We start from the raw sequence: 19,616 nt of genomic DNA on the forward strand, positions 1-19,616 counted from the left end.
AAAAAATGAAATATATTACAAATAACGTTGTGGGGCAGGGCAGGTTCGTGTACGCACTGCCTGGGGGCACATTCGTGTATATTTTTTTTTTTAGTTTTTGCGATTTTTGACTTTATCTGTAGCAGGGCACTAAAGAGATCTGTAGTAGGTTTCACTAATGACGCTCGCCTGACTCAGTCTCGGCCATGCTTGCGACGTCGTGACGAGTAATTCACGCGAACTTGGCGAGGTCACGGAGGCCGGCAGTTGGCACATTCTTGTTGGCTAGCCCACTCTTTCTACATATGTTGTGCAATGCATTCTTATCGAAAGGAATCAAGTGAAATGACCCCCTGCCAATTTCCTTTGGTAAATTTCTGGTAATGCCCGGTAATTTCTCGAACTTTGCAGGGTGCACGGAAGAGCCCCATCCCTTGCACGAATGTGCCCCGTAGGTGGGGCAGTTTCGTGCAAACGTTCAGAGTTATTAAAAGTCATTTTTTCTAATAGAAGCAATAATTTTAGAGGATAACTTTCAAGAGGAAAATATCTGCAATAGTTCCTTTCCATACTACAATCAACAACTTTGCCGTTGCACTAGCCAAAGAACAGATATATGGATTTATCCATTTTTTGCACGAATGTGCCCCACTCTCCCCATACACGGTGACAAAGTTGCAAAAAAGTGATTTGAGGTTGGGTCATTCGAAGTAACCTGGTGACCTGACCTTCAAAGGTAGGAGGTTCAAACTTACACACCATGTGGAAAATTAACGAGAGAAAAGTCGTGCTAAATTTCGGGGCGCTACGCGCTGCAGTTTTCCCGCTATTCACAAAAAAATATCAAGGGGCGGGTAACCGCCCCCCCCCCGTCGTTGCACGGGTCTTATGGTCTTCATGAGGCTTGAGGGCCCTCAATACCATCGTGGGGAGTCGGGGACATAAGTGCAGCGCGGCCCATGGAGCCAGCGTGGGAGGCCCCATCAAGGGATGCTGTGAGGGGTCTTGGAGTCATTAATGGGGCCCATAGAGGCCGTCGTGAGGGCTCTCAGAGTCAGATGCTACCCAAAAAGTCGATGTATGGGCCGAGAGACCGGCATGGGGAGCACCTGACCGTATTGCATTCTCGATAATCCCAAATAGCCTTTTGTCTCTCATCACAAGTAGGTATGCACTAAATGGTTCGACAGGTTCCTTGAAGGGCAGCCTACGGATTTAGGGAGGCGTCTTTCCCGATCAGACCAGGGGGCTTTTTCCCCAAGGTGCCCAATTAGCAATTAATTAGTACAATTTGTTAGCACTTTTCCAGATAGCCATTTTGTTTGTCATGCCTTTTTATACGTACGGTCAAATTTTTGAGTCGCTAAGTTGAAACTCTGATTTTCTGCGATTTTTCTCCGTAATCAACTTTTTCGTCGAAAAATCGCCGAACATGACCTCAGTTTGACCTCTATAGCTCGTGACCTGAGATGACCTGGGACCTAATTTTTTCAGAAGTTGTGTAAAATTGACTGTCTGGAGAGATACTGAAAGTTTCAAGTCGAAATTCGCACTGCAGCTGTTTTTGAGTTATCTGCGAAAAACCACAGGGGAGCACTTTGCCCCCCCCCCCCCCACCCCACAAGGGTCGCGGGAAACGACTTAACCCTCGCCAGGTGAGGGCCTTTTTCATAACGCGGACAGCGAAGGGCCGGTGGTATGACCCCCCTATTGGCTCCTACGGCACTTGAAACGCCAAAGTTACAGGGTAGGTGACAGGGTAGGTGGACCCGTAGGAGATCTCGCGGCTCGCCTCTGTGCAAATTTGGTTGCTCTAGGTCAAATTTAGGGTTTGGGGGGGGGGCATAAATGCAAGGGTTTCGCGAAAACATGTCAAACGTTTTTCGCTTACCTACATCTTTTTATCTAGTAAAAATAGAGCAAAAATAAAAACACTAGTGAACTCACGACGTCCGTGCACATCGAATGATAAAGGTACCTACTTTGATACCAATTTAATTAAGCTAACTTAAAATTTGCTTAGAATTAAATGAATTTTAAGCATTTAATTAAGTTCAAGTTAATTAAAGTGCATCATATCCCATAGCATTCGAATCGCCTGATCGCAGGGAACGCAATGACACCATTTTTGAAGCATAGCCTCATTGTGTGCTAAGTTAGTAGCAGAAACGTAATTTGACCTTAGTTGACCTCAGTTGACCCGACCCTAGCCTTCTTGCAGCAAGCTGAAGGCTGCTAACAGCTTGCAATTTTTCATCTTTTTTTTTAGGTCAAAATTAAAAAAAAAATCGAGATGACAGTTTAGTAGCCCTGGTAATTCTACACCTTTTATGTCTTAAACGTTTTTCTTTTCCCGCGGAACCTTTCTTGGGTCGAAAATGGCAGAACATGACGTCACTCTGACGTAATTTGCGGCCAGTCTATCATAGCCTTTAGAAGAAGAAAAAATTGGTCACAATGTGTAAAATTGATGCCCGGGAGGGTACTGAATGTTTGATGACGATCGGCGCAGCGGCTCTAGAGCTGCCTAATATCGAAAAGCTTGGAGAGTGGAGGGGGGGGGGGGCAAAATAGCCACCCACCGCGGGATAAATGGTAAACCCGTAGAAATAGGTGCTGTGGTTTTCCTGAGTTTTTTTTGCGAAAGGTCAAGTTGAAATTTGTCCTCTGGCCAAGGGATGGCCTCATCCCACCCCCCCCCCCAAAAATGCATCACTTATCGCGCCGGAGCAAGGCACACATGAGGAATGAGGATGCACAGTAGCAGCTCTGCGAACATTTTTAGTGTCTAGTGAAGCTAAATGCCAAAAGTCAAGGGTCAATTGACCTGACCCGAGGGTCACTTGACCTGACCTAAGAGTTCACCGGTTGGCTGGCCACAGGTTTTGTGGCCAGTTAACCCTATTCCTGGCGGGGGGGCCTCAGGAGCCCCCCCCCCCCCTGAGGTTTTTTGGTTATTTCTCCCAAACGCGTTGAGCTAGGAAGCTCAAATTTTCTGACTTTTTCTAAAAGGCTTCTACGCAACATGTCTGAAAATTTTGAGTTGATCTGACCTCAGGTCAGGTCACCAGAGGCGGTTTGGTGACCCTACCTCAGAAAAGTTTGCAATCACGCCAGAGCTAGAGTTTTTGACCGATCAATTTCTTCTCTTCAGGCTTTAGTTAGGGTACCAGTATGTGCGATTTGTATATCTCGGAATTTTGATATCGGTGACCTAAGGTCAGGTCAGTTTCGCGACCTCCCCATTATAAGTCAATGGGGGAAAAATCAACTCCCTGTTTTTACCACTAAAACGGGTCGGAATGGCCCCATATACCATACATGACTTCATATACGATCAACCTTCACTACCTTGAGGTCTGTTTTGCTGTTGGGCAGCTGTGAGGTCATGTGACGTCATCAAAGGTCACCAAAGGTTTTTGGCCAATAACTCCGTACAGGAACAAGATACAGACGCGTGGATGGTCTCATTGTGTTCAGCTCGTCAAGACGCATCGAATGAAATACATGATGACCTCGAGGTCACGTGACCTGAGGTCAACCTTTGACCTTGACCTTTCGAGGTCAACATATATGTCATTCGATGCGGATTGACGAGAGGATCACGATGATGCCCATAGTTTGTTACTATCTTGACTAATTCGAAAGTTATTCGAGAAAAACTCTCTCCATATCTAGCGCCGCCATTTTGACTTTTTCGACCCCTGTGACGTCATCTTTGACCTGACCTGAAAATGACCTTAGTAAAAATTGTAGATCTTGACCGTGCGTATCCGATGCCGTTTACCGTTTGTCGCTGCGATGTGTAGTTTTTGAGATCTAAAGGGGGGCCGAATCGGCCCCCTCCCCGCCAGTTTCTTGTCCCGGCGGAGCCCGCCAGGAATAGGGTTAACCCTCGCCGGCCGAGGGGGGGGGCGGGTGCCGCCCCCCCCCCCATAGGGTTTTTTTCGCGATAGCTCCGAACACGCTGGCGATAGAGAGCTGAAACTTGGCATACCTGACCTTTGATCCAAGCCGCATCTTTTGACACCAACCGCATTTTTGGGTCAGGTCAGGTCACTGACCTATGACGTCATAAGTGAACCTCTTCACGGTCTTCAGATGTCGCAACTTCGCAACGCCCTCACTGCCAGAGGAGATGTCACAGGGAAATGAAACTTGCAGGATCTAGTATCCATTATGAGTCCCACAAATTGTATATCTCGGATTTTTCCTAAAGGTCATATGAGGTCAGGTCATTTTCGTGACCTCACCATTATAAGTCAATGGGGAAAAATGAAAACTGCTATTCTGGCGCCGGGAACGATCTCCAACTATCTCAAGCACACAGAATCGTGATTTTATGCACTCCTTGCAAGGTTAGATGCGTCACTTTTGCAATGTTGACCTTGCGTGACGTCATTTATGACGTCATCAAGGTCATATTAGTTTTTCGTCAATAACTCTTGATCAAATTGAGCTAGCGAGTCGGGAAAGCCACCAATGGACTCAGGAAGACCTGCCGAATCGAATGATATGCGACATGACCTCTTTCGACCAACTTCGTGACCTGGGGGTGCTGACCTGACCTTGACCTGAGGTCAACACCCCAAGTTGACCTGACCCGGACAAAAAGTATATCATTCGACGCGCCTGAGCGAGACGAACACGATGCTGCCAAAATCGGCGCTCTGCGGCCGTTTTTTGCGAAGTTATTCACCAAAAACTGAACCGTACCTTGGGGCACTTGACCTGACCTCAGAGGTCACCGGTTGACCTAGGACCTTAAAATCGGGTACCAATCTCTGCGTCTCGTAACGGCGCACACGCTCGTTTTTTCCGCGACGCGCTAGCTCCACCAGGGGCGAAACGGCGAGGGGGGGTCGTACCCGCCCCCCCCCCCTCGGCCGGCGCGTATGTAGAAAACCAATAGGTCCGGCGAGGGTTAAAACGGGCGCTGGCGCTGCGAATCGTGACGCCGACGGCGCACAGTTTCCGGGCGAAGCTCTAGCTCAGCTAGCTGATGTAGGGGCGAATTATTGAGAGAGAGGGTCCACATCCCCCTTCCCATCCCCCAACCCCTGGACCGGGAGGATATGCAGAAAACCAATTGATCCGGCGAGGTAGAGGGAAAATTATCCAGAAGATGAAAACATTGAAAGGTATGAAGTAGTTTTGTTGCCGCAGCTACCAAATTTAGTCATCCATTGCGCTATTGAGACGTCTGCAAAATGCGATTAATGTTCGTTTTTATCAAAATTTAGCAAGTGTAGCGTAAATTACGAAAAATAGCGAATCATCGACAAGTATTGGCTAATTCACGCTGTGCATTATTTACAAAGAATAATACTATACCTTCTCTCTTTTATTGACAATCATTGACAATGTGATCAATGTGACAATGTGATCTTGATGTGAATGGCGTTGATCATTATTCCGGGATTGTTTGGAGCTGGTTACTTGTTAGTGTTATTCAATATTTGTGTAGATGGTTTGAAACATTTCTCTAGCTTGATTATGATTATGGTTGTTAAGAAGGAATAAGAAGCTTTTGGTCATTACAAAATGGGTATTAGTAGAGCAGAGCAGACGTCCACACGAAGGTTTTCCAACCAAGGAGAGGCGCCATACCCGGCGCCCGGTGGTGCTTCTTTCTAGGAAAACCTAAACAAACCTAACCTTACCTGACCCAACCTAACCTACAACCTACAAACCTACAAACCCACCCTACAACCTACAAAACCTACAGCGCCTCCTCGGTTGGAAAACCTTCGTGTGACGTCTAATGCCACAAAATGATGCTGAAAAATCTAGACCTTTTTTGGTGGAATCAGTGATTATTCAGTGAGTTCTCTGAAGTCTGAAGAAGGTCCAGAACCATGAAAATATTGTTAAGCTTCCTTTAGTTTCAATGAAAAGCTCATTATTCATTGTCAACAAGTAGGTAGGTACCTATAATATATATATATATATATATATATATATATATATATATATATATATATATATATATATATATATATATATATATATATATATATATATATATATATATATATATATATATATATATATATAGGTACCTATCCGCAAAGGCATATTATTGATGCCTAGTTGCCTCACAACTTGTCACCCTCTATTGTATCTTGATGTGATAATGCTTAATGAATTTTGAATTTTCAGAATTCTTAGCAGCTTTGGTTGTATTTTGGGCATTCTGGTAATTGCATAAAGCAGCTTGTAAATGATAGCTTGGTGCGTATATTTGAGGCTGAGGTTTGTTTTATCTAAATAAAATGTGTGTAATGATCTTCCTTAATTTCAGTGATAATGGTGGGGGCACCATCAAGTCCGTTTATCATGCATGTTTGGAGACTGTACAGAGTCCAACAACTATCTATCAGAACATTAAACCCACTCTTATCTCGGAATGGTGTGCCAACAAGTCATGTTCAGCGCATGTGGCTGAATACACCCAGAGAGCAGCCCAAAGAGCTGACACCTGAAAATGACAAGAGAATAATATACAACTGCATGCTGACAAGACTGTCAAAATATGAGGCTCAGCAGCTCCATAGAAGGATGCAAAGAGCCAGGTGGGAAAAGCAGCAGCCAGAGTCCAGCTTGCCTGCCTCCGTTTTCCTCAGTATATCCAGCAGTGGCTCAGTGGACACCTCAGACTCGGCCGCCCAGTCGGGATCTGAATCCCTGTCGCCGGCGGAGGTCACGTTTCCATACGCCTCGCCGACCCCCGTGCAGTTCACGGACGCGCCGCGGGACCGGGAGCCCGCGGACGAGCCGCTGCCGGCCAACACGCGGCTGCAGCAGTCGGTGCGCGAGCGGGTGCGGCTGCTGCGCGAGCAGGCCGTGCGCGAGGAGGCGGCCGCGGCCGACGGCGCCGACCAGGACGAGCTGTGGGTGCTGCGCTACGGCCGGCCGGACCCGTCCGTGCCCGTGAGCCGGTCCGTGTGCGGCGGCTGCGGCGCCCACCTGCACTGCCAGGAGCCCGCCTGGCCCGGCTACCTGCCGGCCGAGGTGCTGCGCGCGGCGCCCGAGCGCGAGCTGCGCGACCTGGTCTGCCAGCGCTGCTACTTCCTGCGCTTCCACCAGACGGCTGTGAACGTGACGGTGCCGGCGGCCGACTACTCTCTGCTGATGCGCCGCATGGGCGACTGGCCGGCGCTGCTCGTGCTGGTGGTGGACCTGCTGGACTTCCCCTGCAGCGTGTGGTCCGGCATCGGACAGCTGGTCGGTGAGTAACCGCTGGGTGTCACGAGCACTGGGTACGACAGTGAGTGGCGACAGGGGTGGTACAGCCTGGATACTGGGAGATGGGAGTACTGGGTACTGGGAACCGGCACTGAATGCAGTGTTACCTGCTGTATCTTGCTGCATCGCTCAGGTAACGTGTCGCGCAGTCCCCTGCTCCGCGGGCCGCATCTGCCCACCGCAGTGATCCCCTCCCCGCCCACCCGCTCGTCAGGTCGGTCTCGGCCGGTGATCATCGTCGGCAACAAGGTGGACCTGCTGCCCCAGGACAGCGACGGCTACCTGGCGCGCGTGACCGCCTCGCTCAGCGCCGCCCTGGAGCGCTGCGGCGTCGACCGGCTCAACGTGAAGCACACGTGCCTGGTCAGCGCGCGCACCGGATACGGCATCGAGGAGCTGGTCACCGTCATACAGACCCACTGGGCCGCTCAGGGTAAATAGAGGGAGGAAAGGGGTGATAGTGGGCAGTGGTCACCGTCATATAGACCCACTGGGCCGCTCAGGGTAAATAGAGGGAGGGAAGGGGTGGTAGTGGGCAGTGGTCACCGTCATACAGACCCACTGGGCCGCTCAGGGTAAATAGAGGGAGGAAATGGGTGATAGTGGGCAGTGGTCACCGTCATACAGACCCACTGGGCCGCTCAGGGTAAATAGAGGGAGGAAAGGGGTGATAGTGGGCAGTGGTCACCGTCATACAGACCCACTGGGCCGCTCAGGGTAAATAGAGGGAGGGAAGGGGTGGCAGTGGCAGTGGTCACCGTCATACAGACCCACTGGGCCGCTCAGGGTAAATAGAGGGAGGGAAGGGGTGATAGTGGGCAGTGGTCACCGTCATACAGACCCACTGGGCCGCTCAGGGTAAACCCCGAGGGAGGGAAGGGGTGGCGGTGGCAGTGGTCACCGTCATACAGACCCACTGGGCCGCTCAGGGTAAATAGAGGGAGGGAAGGGGTGATAGTGGGCAGTGGTCACCGTCATACAGACTCACTGGGCCGCTCAGGGTAAATAGAGGGAAGGGAAGGGGTGTTGGTGGCAGTACAGACCCACTGGGCTGCTCAGGGTAAATAGAGGGAGGAAAGGGGTGGTAGTGGGCAGTGGTCACCGTCATACAGACTCACTGGGCCGCTCAGGGTGAACCTTTAGGAATGGGTGGGTGGGACGGCAGTGGCAGTGGCAGTGGGGTGGAGAGGTGGTGTTTGGAAATCATCTTTTGCATGGGCTTGATTCTGACATATGACATGGTTTTATTTCTGTTTCGTTTTTGTTTGCTCTGTGTTGAAAAATTTGTTGTTATTTCTGTGTGTTGTATTCAGCATCGCTTTGTGTTTCTTGCGCCGCATCCTCGTGCGTTATGAGTACGAGTAGCGGTGTGGTGATCCGGGAAATAACTACGCTCTGCGTCTCCGCCCAGGCGACGTGTACCTGATGGGCTGCACCAATGTCGGCAAGTCGACTCTGTTTAATGCGCTGCTGCAGTCGGATCTGTGCAAGTCGACGGCGCACGACCTGATCCGGCGGGCGACCACCTCGCGGTGGCCGGGCACCACCCTCAACCTGCTGAAGGTGGGTAAACCTCTATCTGCTGAGGGTGAACACTGAACATAGCGCCTCCCTGGGGCAGGGCACTACCCTCAGCCTGCTGAAGGCGGGCAGATCACCTCCTGACTCGGAGGGAGGGCAGGGGGCACTCCGGCCGGACGATGCAGCGTTGGAACTGTTCGTTTACTCACTAGGTCCCGACTGGGCCCCAGTACAATTTTTTCGACTCTGATATCTTTCTAAAATGCAAGATGCTATCCATAATTCATGCTTGCTGTTTACATGGTATTCCTGCCGTAGCGCCCTTTATACACACGGTACTGTCTGTCTGCCGTCCAGTTTCCAATGATGCGACCTCAGGAGTTTCACCTGCAAAAGCGCCGCCAGCGGCTGCAGCGCGAGAAAAACTGGGCGGCAGAGGAGCAGCGCCTGCGCCACTCGCAGCTGATGGAAACCAAACAGCCCCGATACGCCATGCTCACAGGTGGGCGGAACAAACACTCGACAATAATTGGGAATAGTGGGTGTGTGGTGGGTGGACACGGTGGAGCGGTGGAGAGTCTGCTGCCCACTGTTGGTGGTAAGTGCGTGTCTTCGGCTCTACCATCAATCCCACCTGACCTCGCCCAGTACTGGCGTTTTTTTCAGCTATGGGTTCGTTCTATCATGTTCAGCAAGAAACTCGTTTCTTTATGTCTCGGTTCCACATCACGCTGCAGGCCTGGATATAGCTGGTGACTTTACCTCACTCGTGCCCCGTCGCCAGGTCACATCGGTCGCACGTTCCGCGGCGAGCGCGCCCGGGACGGCGAGGCGGCAGTGCTGGGCGCCGCGCCGGAGCCGGAGCCGGAGCGGATCGGCGGGGTGGCCGCCGACGACCCGCGCTTCCCGACCGGCCGCTGGGTGTACGACACGCCCGGCTTCGTCAGCGCCGACCAGCTGCTGGGCCAGCTGACGCAGCAGGAGCTGCTGCTGACGCTGGGCCGGCAGCTGCTGCGGCCGCGCACCTTCTCACTGGCGCCCGGACAGTCTCTGTTTGTGGCCGGCCTGGCGCGCCTCGACTACCGCGCGGGACCCAGCAACGCCAGGTCCGTCGGAACGGGAAGCGGAGGAGCAGGGAGCAGCTGCTGTGGGGTGGGGGTGACACAATCAGGGCGCGCTTTATCTTATTAGCATGCTAGCTCTGCGTAAGATTTAGCTCTGAGAGCTAAATCTCTCACATTCGCGTCCACAATATTCGAAAGTAGTCTGAGGAGCTAACAGACCCTTTTCTCACTTCTTCGGCACCAGCTTAATCTCTAGTTTTAACACATCTCCCTCGCGTGTCCCTCAGGCTGACAGTGTTCGCCTCGGGCGACCTGCCGGTGACGGTGACGGCCACAGAGGACGCTGCTGCCATCTATCGGGAATACCTGCAGTCGGGGTTGTTCGTGGTGCCGTGCGGCGGCGCTGACCGCTTCTCGCGCTGGCCGGAGCTGGAGCCGCGGGAGCTGACCGTGACAGGAGGTTCTCTGACAGAGAGCGCTGCCGATATCGTCCTCTCCTCGGCCGGTGGGTGCTGGGTGGCTCGACCGGGTGGATAGTCTGGTGGGAGGATCGAGACGCGTCGGGGTACAACGATCTCAATTATTAGCAACTCATCACGTTCTGTATTAACGTCTCACATCTTAAAACGGTACTGTTACATACCTAATGCCTATGTTTGCAAATTTGTTGAAGCGGCGAGACGCATTCAAGTTAACAATTCAATCAGTTAGCCAATCTTGAATGGAAATCTTGAGCGAAACCACGGTTTTTGAACTCTTGAACAAACGACGCCAGATCCCGGGGTGGACAAGGATATGCAGGAGATATTACAACAAAAATTACCCGACGTTTCGTTTATTATAACTTTTTCAAGGGTAATGAAAAGACACACATTTATCTACGAGAACATGGGATGTGTAACAGCGCGGGCAATTCTTCGTAGTAACACTTCCTGTCTGCAAACAGGTCACAAAGAAACAATTCACAAATCATAATCTCTCCTGACTAAAGATCAGTCCCACGCACAAGGGAGAAAAGCTCAAATTATTGAGCGCTCAAAAAATTGAGCGGGCCCCATTATGAAGGAATAGGCGAAACGATGGTATTTTACAATGCCTTTAGCGTCACACTACGGCAAATATCGTATCCAAATAAGGTATCAATGGCAAGAGAGAGCAACAAGGTTTCTTCTCGAACACTCGCCGTGATAATTTATATCGGTGTTTTTGGAAAGAAAATGCCCTAAAGACGCTCAACTTTTTGAGCGCCACTTGTCGTTCGGGACCGCGATACTCAATAAATTGAGCGCCACGACAGACGACAGTCAGCTGGCGCTCAAAAACTTGAGTGCCGGCCAGCATCTACACTCAATTAATTGAGCGTTCTCCGTGACAGGTGAAGCCGGTCCTGGCTGCCATTTTTGATGTTATGTTCGTTGAAATACGTTAAACTGAGTTGAAACAGAAATGCAGGAAGTTGAATGCTACGTGGTGCCTAAACTTTTCACAAACCCATGGCATCGTGTCACATTTTCCGCTAGTAGTTTTATCGGTCGCCTTTCGGATTCGGCACACCTCAAATAATTATACAGGGCTTGAATAATCCGTATGAATACTGTATTGATATTCTCTGACTGTACTGGGAGAAGGGAATACGTGAACCCAGAAAGATATCCACCCACGCTTGAATATTGGAGAATTATAGCAGGAAAAACTGTATTGCCACGGTTACAACTTACAAGGCCATCGGCCGCAAACAAACAAAAATACTATACAATGTGGGTTAGATTCACAAACATCATCAAGTGTGGAACACAGAGACGAGCAAAACAACATCACATTATCGCATGCCAGCCCGACCACATTGGAACCGGGTGACCTGCGACCGGAACCTGCGTCTTGCCAGCATACATCACAAAAGCAGGAGGCAGTGTCGTACTGCTTTGATCCAAAATATGCCATATAACAAATGATATAAACGACCTAAGCTCGGACTAAGCTAATCATTATCAAATCCTTAACATGTAAACAAACTTAACATGTTAAAGGGACTATCCCACCTTCTAAAATGTTGTTAAAACCAGTTAAATTGTGCCCGACTTTATAGATTGGATGACCAGGAACACGGTTCTGGCATTTATTTTTCATTTAACATCTTAGGCTTCTCATATTCCAAACACAAACTTTCAAATATGTGACGTCACAGCCCAAAATTACCTCCTTCCTCAGGCCACATTACTGTCATAAAGCTGATTCTTTTTACTCTGTAGGCACCACAACAAAGTTTAGACCAAGTTTTAAGCGATTTTTCAACGAACAAACCCATTTAAATCAGAATGACTAAACGAGGTGACGTCACACTAACGGTCGCTCCGTATTGAAGATAGGGCCTTGTACAAGGCCCATTTTCAAATGAAGGGAACGAATTTCTTCAACACCAAGAGGCCGCGGGGGTTGCAACCTAGATAAATAGTGGTTTCTGAACCTCGCCGCAAACTTGGCTATCTCAACTTAAACCCCATGTTAAAGGTGGGATAGTCCCTTTAACATGTAAAAGACGAATGGAAACATCGAGTCTCAGACCAGCAGTAGCAACCATCACAGTAGCAACATCACAAAGAACACGCGGCATTATCAGACAGCCGTTTTGTTATCGGGCTTCAGGCGGCGACGGCGTGGTTGCAGACCAGCTGCGAGGTAGCGGCGTGCGGGCAAAAGGCGCGGGCACACCTCCATGTGGCCTTGCGGACAGTGCGCGGTCGGCGTCGCATAATGGGCGGCATCGGGCTGTCCCGGGGCCCTCGAAGCCGCACAGGTTGTCGGCGCATGTGGGCGCGCGCGGTCACCACGGCCAGCTGCTCACCGCCAGCACAGACTGCGCAGCGTCGCCGCTCCGCCGCGCCGGCCAGAACACGCAGACAACCCTTCTTGCAGTCGCACAACACGTCGCCAAACTCATTCACCTGCTCCACCATGTTGTTGATGTCACCGAGTCGTTCAAGTTGTGGCTCGTGCCGTCGAGCATGACCTGCCCGATCGGACACGGGTCAGCGGCTTCTGCTCCAGCGAAGTCTTCATCTTGGTGACGTCTTGCTGAGCTCCACAAAGGCTGAGCAGATGACCTTACCCACAGGGACGGCCGACGTCCTCGCCAGCGACCGCTTGGTTGTGCAGACCTGCCAGAAAAAGAAAAGCTGTTTGGTGATCTCAAACGATTTTTTTTCTTTATGCAGTGGAACAAAATGGAAAATATGTCATAAAACAGGAACTAAAAAAGATGCAGCCTAGGTCGTCTAAGAAATGGGTGCAACATTGATAAAATTCTTCATTGAATGAATTCTGCAAATGCTTTTGATAAAATGTGTGGTGATTATAAGGAGACCACTTTACTATAAAATTGCTCGGGATTCCCTATCTGGACTGGCAAAAAATCCTGACTGCACACCAACAATGAGCATTAAATCCGAAACCTCTACCAGGTACCTAGGGATCATTAAATTCTGATTCAGGAAAATATTTCACATCATACATATAAAAACCTTTACTATATTGAAACTGAAAATGTGATGCCGATCCAGTGACCTAAGGGTCTCAAAGTATAATAATGAATTAATCTATTATAAATTTGGTGGTGACTGCCGACTGGCGTCTGGCGGCCTAGACCTTGAGGCTTGAAAGTGGCCTTCCTTTTCCGTTGACTCCGATCCTCCAGATGGAAATGATAAAAGGATCATTTTTATCTTATTTCATATGAGCCAGTCAGCAAAGTGGCTATCCTGTTTCAGCATTCACACACACAATAGTTGACTGTCAGTCTGTCATGCTGTCAGTGTTGTGAAGTAACGAACGAGTTGAGTTTTGATTATAAATTGTGATTTTATGTAAAGGACTGGAAAATGAATGTGAAAACTATGGAAACATATTGGCAGAGTATTGTCACTTACTATCAGGACATATGGATAGAGAATACATTCAAATTAATAAGAAATGCCAAATATCAAGGTACTCAATCACTGATAGCAGTGGACTATCATATGTTTTAATGTCAATTATATGAAAGTTAAGACTGAAACTACCTTTTACCTCATCATACCTAATGAGAAATTGTGTGAAGAAAACATTCACAGCCTCTTTGAAGCACTTAGACCACTAAAAAACAAAAATTTTCACGTAAATATGTTCTGTCTCCTTCCCTCAAAACATCATATCGGATGGCGCCACTTTCGTCGACAGTTACTTATCTACACGCAAATCGAGGAAAACGAGATTTGATTGACGATTACGTGTTTCCAAATTTAAAATCACAGCATATTCAAACTTTTCAGTGTACCTATTAACATCTAAGTATAACTAAAACGATAAACACTTACCTTCAACACAAGGATGACGACAACCACGCGACCGGAGACGTCGCGACGAAATAAACAAACGGCGCCGCCAAATGAAAAATATTCTCCGATATGGGTAATGTAAAATTGAGTCGCAATCATTTGGGTAGTATGAAAAATGCTCTTTCCAACAGAACCCTAGTAAAAAACGTGAATGGACAAAAAATAACTTTTATTTCGACATAAATATTGGCCTGTTTTTAAGTCATCCTGGTATGCCGTACGATTTCGACCTATAAATTGGTGTTCCCCCAATCATTGAAGCTTGAGCAGTGAAAAATATGAAAGCCTAATCTGTTTTGCATCATTAGTGATTCTCCAAGGGTGTTGCCATTTCTCCCTGGGTGTTGCGAGTTGCTTTTGCAAAACGTGTTCCTGAAACGGCTCAATTTTTTGAGCCCTCAGCATTACGCCTATGGGAGCCTCTGACGTCACACGCTCAATATTTTGAGCGCTCAATAATTTGAGCTTTTCCCCCTTGTGCGTGGGACTGAGATGCGGCCACAGAAGCAAGCCTAAAAAATCCATTTGAAATATTCAAAGTTTGACCAGTAGCGATAAATGCCGCCTCTACAACTTTTCGCTGAACTTTGGAAAAATTCCTGTCGACACTTGTAGCCCCTGTCCAGTTAGGCAGATGCCCTTCTTCCTCTGCGTGAACAACAAAGGCGTTCGAAACTCTATGATTGCGCATGTCTCCCTTGTGCTCGCGAACCCTCGTTTTTAGACCCCTTCCCGTTTCCCCGTAGTACACGCGTGGGCATCCACCGCAAGGAATTTTATATACTACGCTATCTCTGTTTGACTCTCTTTTGTTTCGCTTGAAAATTCCGCCTATTTTCTGTCCTCCTTTTGCAACAATGGATAGGGCCGGGCCCACCAGCTTTTGTACCTGTTCAGTAAGAGGGGAATATGGGGCTATCACCGACAGTGTATTCTGCGCGTTCCTTTCAGATACGTCAGCTACCCTAGTGTTAGATTGAGACCAAATCCGTTTAGCTTTGTCCCTGAGGGATATGAGTTTGGCCAAAGGGTATCTCAGCTGTAAGAATGTATTGGTTATGTAATCAATTTCTTCCTGTAGCAGGTCTTGTGAGCAAATTCGAAGGGCGCGCAAGAAGAATCCGATAACGACCCCGGACTTTAGGGGAAGTTGGGGCAATGCCGGAGTTGGGGCAAAGCCGAAATTCGAGATATTTCGAAAACCGTAAAACATGGATGCCACCTGTCAGTGATGCTCTGAAGCTTAAGTGACTACAATTATCGCATGTTTGTTACGAGTCGTCATTCGGAATACTTCGACTGTGAGGGCGCCAAGAGCGTTTTCAAGGTACGTTTCCCTTGTACTACATGCGCCTTTGAAGCTGCATTTTTTACTCATTATGCTACCGTTTGTCTGGCCAATTCGGTCTTGGTAATCTTTAGCATGTCTTTGCATAAGTGTGCTGCCTATTTGAAATTTATACAGCACGTTGAAAAGTTATGGGCCTGCAAATGAAAGTATGGCTGGCTGGGGTAATGCCGAAAACGTGCGATTACGCACGTGTTAAAAGCACGCTACGTGGGCTTTACTGCTGTAGAATAGCAACGCGTATTTTTAGTCACACAAAATACACCTTTAACCGACACAACGGCCTGTTACCTATAAGGAATGATTTACCTGGCATTTTCTTATTATATCACACAATTATAACTTCCAGTGTGCACCGCGTCCTCAAGCTCTTGAAACGTGTGTCAGCTTTGATGAATTCTGGATAAAGTTTGAGATAAAATGGCAAAACATCAATGTCGGCATTCCCCGTAGATCATTTCTCCCATTTTCGGCTTTCCCCGCAGTCCGGGGCAACGCCGAAAAAGTCACTTCTTTGATATTTTTAGTTTGTGCGCTTAACGGTATGCGAATTCATCAAATGCGCCTGGTATGTTTGAAAGGCAAAAGACTGGCCTCTCGAATGATGCCAACAAGAATAGCGTATGTTGTCTACCTTGCGTGCTACGGGCGTCAGAAAAAAAAAGTCTTCGGCGTTCCCCCAACTTCCCCTACCTTCTGACTGTGTCCCGAGAAATAATGTATGAGGTCATTCCTATTAGTGGGCTTACGGTAGACCGTGAATTTAAGTGAGTCGCCCGTCCGTAACAATAGAGTGTCTAAGAATGGTAACCGGCCGTTCTCCTCCTCCTCGACAGTGAACTGAATCGCAGGATCCACTAAGTTCAGTTCCCGAAGTAAGTCCGTAAGGTTAGTGTCTATGGGGACACAGGAAAGTACGTCATCGACATACCTCACCCACAGGTTATGTTCTCCTAAGATACTCTTGTAATGGTCCACCTCCATTGTTTCCATGTAGAGACACGCTAAGACGGCACTAAGAGGGGAACCCATCGCTAGTCCGCTAACTTGTCTAAATTCTTTGTCGTCAAAAATAAAGGAGTTGAAGTTTACACAGAGTCGAACCAGAGTCAGGAAGTCCCTTTTGGGATCGGAAGATCATTCGGAAGATTCAGTTCACTGTCGAGGAGGAGGAGAACGGCCGGTTACCATTCTTAGACACTCTATTGTTACGGACGGGCGACTCACTTAAATTCACGGTCTACCGTAAGCCCACTAATAGGAATGACCTCATACATTATTTCTCGGGACACAGTCAGAAGGTAAAGTCCGGGGTCGTTATCGGATTCTTCTTGCGCGCCCTTCGAATTTGCTCACAAGACCTGCTACAGGAAGAAATTGATTACATAACCAATACATTCTTACAGCTGAGATACCCTTTGGCCAAACTCATATCCCTCAGGGACAAGCTAAACGGATTTGGTCTCAATCTAACACTAGGGTAGCTGACGTATCTGAAAGGAACGCGCAGAATACACTGTCGGTGATAGCCCCATATTCCCCTCTTACTGAACAGGTACAAAAGCTGGTGGGCCCGGCCCTATCCATTGTTGCAAAAGGAGGACAGAAAATAGGCGGAATTTTCAAGCGAAACAAAAGAGAGTCAAACAGAGATAGCGTAGTATATAAAATTCCTTGCGGTGGATGCCCACGCGTGTACTACGGGGAAACGGGAAGGGGTCTAAAAACGAGGGTTCGCGAGCACAAGGGAGACATGCGCAATCATAGAGTTTCGAACGCCTTTGTTGTTCACGCAGAGGAAGAAGGGCATCTGCCTAACTGGACAGGGGCTACAAGTGTCGACAGGAATTTTTCCAAAGTTCAGCGAAAAGTTGTAGAGGCGGCATTTATCGCTACTGGTCAAACTTTGAATATTTCAAATGGATTTTTTAGGCTTGCTTCTGTGGCCGCATCTTTAGTCAGGAGAGATTATGATTTGTGAATTGTTTCTTTGTGACCTGTTTGCAGACAGGAAGAGTTACTACGAAGAATTGCCCGCGCTGTTACACATCCCATGTTCTCGTAGATAAATGTGTGTCTTTTCATTACCCTTGAAAAAGTTATAATAAACGAAACGTCGGGTAATTTTTGTTGTAATATCTTGCATATTTATGAAATAATCGTCACATTACAAACTCAATATGCAGGAGAGCCAGGCTGTTTCCACTTAACTTTCAGTTTTTCTCAGACAGTTTTTGTTTTTGTTTTGTTGGGTTAGGCCCTTTCGGTCGACAAGACCATTGCAGAGCCGGAAGGATGATAGGAATTAGGGGGAGACATTGGTCTGGGCAGGCACCCTAGTGAGTCGCCGGGGCTGAGCCCGTCCAGAGGACAGGCCACCCAGCCCCAAGGCACTCACTGCACCCGGCTACGGGGTGCGCTCCCTCAGGAGCAGCGGTGCCGCTCCAAGGGAGCAGCCCGCATGAGATAAAGTTGCCTGTCCAGCCCGGAGGGGGTTGCGGCTCGGAGGAGAAGGATTTCAGTATCCTGAGGATAGAAGCACGGATAGGTGTGATCAGACAGTTGCTGCGACCGACAAATTGAAGCTCCATATGTAACGGTTCGTTGTCCGATTCATGTGTCTTCAGGCTGGGTGGCGGTCACCCCGGCCGAGGACCGCTCTGGTGGCAATCACAAGGAGCTGAAGTTCACGGCGCACACGCCAGGTGGCGCTGGTGTGTTCGTTCGCTCGCCGCCCGTGCTGCCGTACGCGGTACGGCTGCGGGGTCGCCGGCAGCGCGACTCGCCAGCGCACCGGGTCGGCGAGCTCTACCAGCTGAGGGAGGCGCGGCGGTGACGATCGCGTCATCGGACCGTCATCAGACCGCCATCGAACAGTCATCCGTCAGCCGTCAGCTGGTACAGGGAAGTCAAAACTCGGCGGAAATGGTGATCCCGGCTATCGGTTTCCTGGTTGGGGCCCAGTTACGCAAAGCCTATTGAGACTGCTTTAATGCTTTGTGAGCGTTGTTTGTGTGTGGAAAACCACCACCGATGATTGTTATTAATCTTCCTGTGTCCGATATCGCAGAAGGAAACAACAAAGTTGAATGGCTGTTGTGAAAGTGTGAGTTCATACTTCCATGAGGTGCTCTGGGTCCCTAGAAGCCGCCAGTTGTTTTTGTACAGGTGTCATACGTATTGTTTCTCATTCGATGATGTTCATTCATCTAGTCTAGTCCTCATATTTGCCTCAAGCCGGCGCACATTAGTCGACATTGTGTGATACTCAGAATAGAAATGCCATGCGGTTTTACGACGCGAGTTGAGTGTTTGTTTTGGAGGGCTTCCGACAGCTAGTGGCGGCGTATCTCGGTAAGCTGATGTTTTGGAGCGATATTGGAAGCGACGAGGCGCTCACTTTCCGTTCTGGAAACGACGGATTTAACTTCAGCGCCGCCCGGTCATCTGTCACGATTCATCAATCATGAGCACACCTGTGCAAAAATGCGTCTCTAAAAATATGTGTCGTTAGTTGCTTCTGTTGAGACTTGAGAATCATTTCTGCTCGGAGGAGTGGGCTTAGTTCGACCAATCATATCCCAATGAGCACATATTCCGTGTCTCTGAGATTAGATTCAGTCGATTCATAAGTGACTGATTAGTCTGCGGTGGGTGACGGCGGTGGTCTGTCAGTCACGACAGGCTGGTCCTGTGACGTCAGCGGACCCCATGAACTCGCTGTGTCGTGATTTGCTCGGCGCCACCGGCCGGAAAGGCGCCCCGAAAATCACCTAGCGCCGGGTGCGTTCGCGGAAAATCCACCCCTGCGGTCAAAAATGGCGTGAGGGTGACGTGATGGCTCTGTGCCGTCCCATACGCCCCCCCCCCCCTCCGGATTTGAGAGGTACATACGGGTGATTGCGGTTTGCTGGCGGAGCTGCATCATTGACCGTCTAACCAGCTGTAAAAGATGACGTTAGCTTTTCATAACTGCTGAGAGACGAGGGTTTCGCTATCGCATTCCAGCAGATTTGATCAATGATGGTTACGCTGGTGCTCATATGTTGAAACGGAAATCCTTCAATACAATGCTGAATTGAATCA

The 19,616-nt window shown here is 49.0% G+C and overlaps 2 protein-coding genes across 3 annotated transcripts in view; one reads left to right on the forward strand and one right to left on the reverse strand.

Moving 5' to 3' along the window:
• Positions 1–5,367, reverse strand: part of LOC122383267 — an 18,154-nt gene extending 12,787 nt beyond the window's left edge. The window contains exon 1 of the mRNA XM_043369524.1: positions 5,314–5,367. The gene's annotated coding sequence lies outside the window, so the exon portion shown is untranslated. The remainder of the gene's footprint in view (positions 1–5,313) is intronic.
• Positions 5,331–19,616, forward strand: LOC122383265 (nitric oxide-associated protein 1-like). 2 transcript variants are annotated; one of them, XM_043369520.1, is made up of 8 exons: positions 5,331–5,420; positions 6,284–7,210; positions 7,442–7,660; positions 8,639–8,790; positions 9,106–9,250; positions 9,533–9,854; positions 10,100–10,317; positions 18,158–19,616. In XM_043369520.1, exons 2-8 carry the CDS (start codon positions 6,289–6,291, stop codon positions 18,364–18,366), a joined length of 2,187 nt encoding a protein of 728 aa, XP_043225455.1. In that variant the 5' UTR covers positions 5,331–5,420; positions 6,284–6,288; the 3' UTR covers positions 18,367–19,616. The 2 variants fall into 2 exon arrangements, with proteins under 2 accessions (XP_043225455.1, XP_043225456.1); XM_043369521.1 differs by having other exon boundaries at positions 5,351–5,372.

The sequence above is a fragment of the Amphibalanus amphitrite genome, unplaced genomic scaffold (genome assembly GCF_019059575.1).
Source record: "Amphibalanus amphitrite isolate SeventyFive unplaced genomic scaffold, NRLGWU_Aamphi_draft 000159F_arrow, whole genome shotgun sequence".
In the NCBI taxonomy this organism is placed as follows: Eukaryota; Metazoa; Arthropoda; class Thecostraca; order Balanomorpha; family Balanidae; genus Amphibalanus; species Amphibalanus amphitrite.

Bases quoted from the DNA above. Each gene is read 5' to 3' on its own strand.
- LOC122383265 (XM_043369520.1), top strand. From the start codon at position 6,289: ATGGTGGGGGCACCATCAAGTCCGTTTATCATGCATGTTTGGAGACTG. The intron at 7,211-7,441 runs GTGAGTAACCGC...CCCGCTCGTCAG, and splicing joins CGGCATCGGACAGCTGGTCG to GTCGGTCTCGGCCGGTGATC. The intron at 9,251-9,532 runs GTGGGCGGAACA...CCCCGTCGCCAG, and splicing joins CCGATACGCCATGCTCACAG to GTCACATCGGTCGCACGTTC.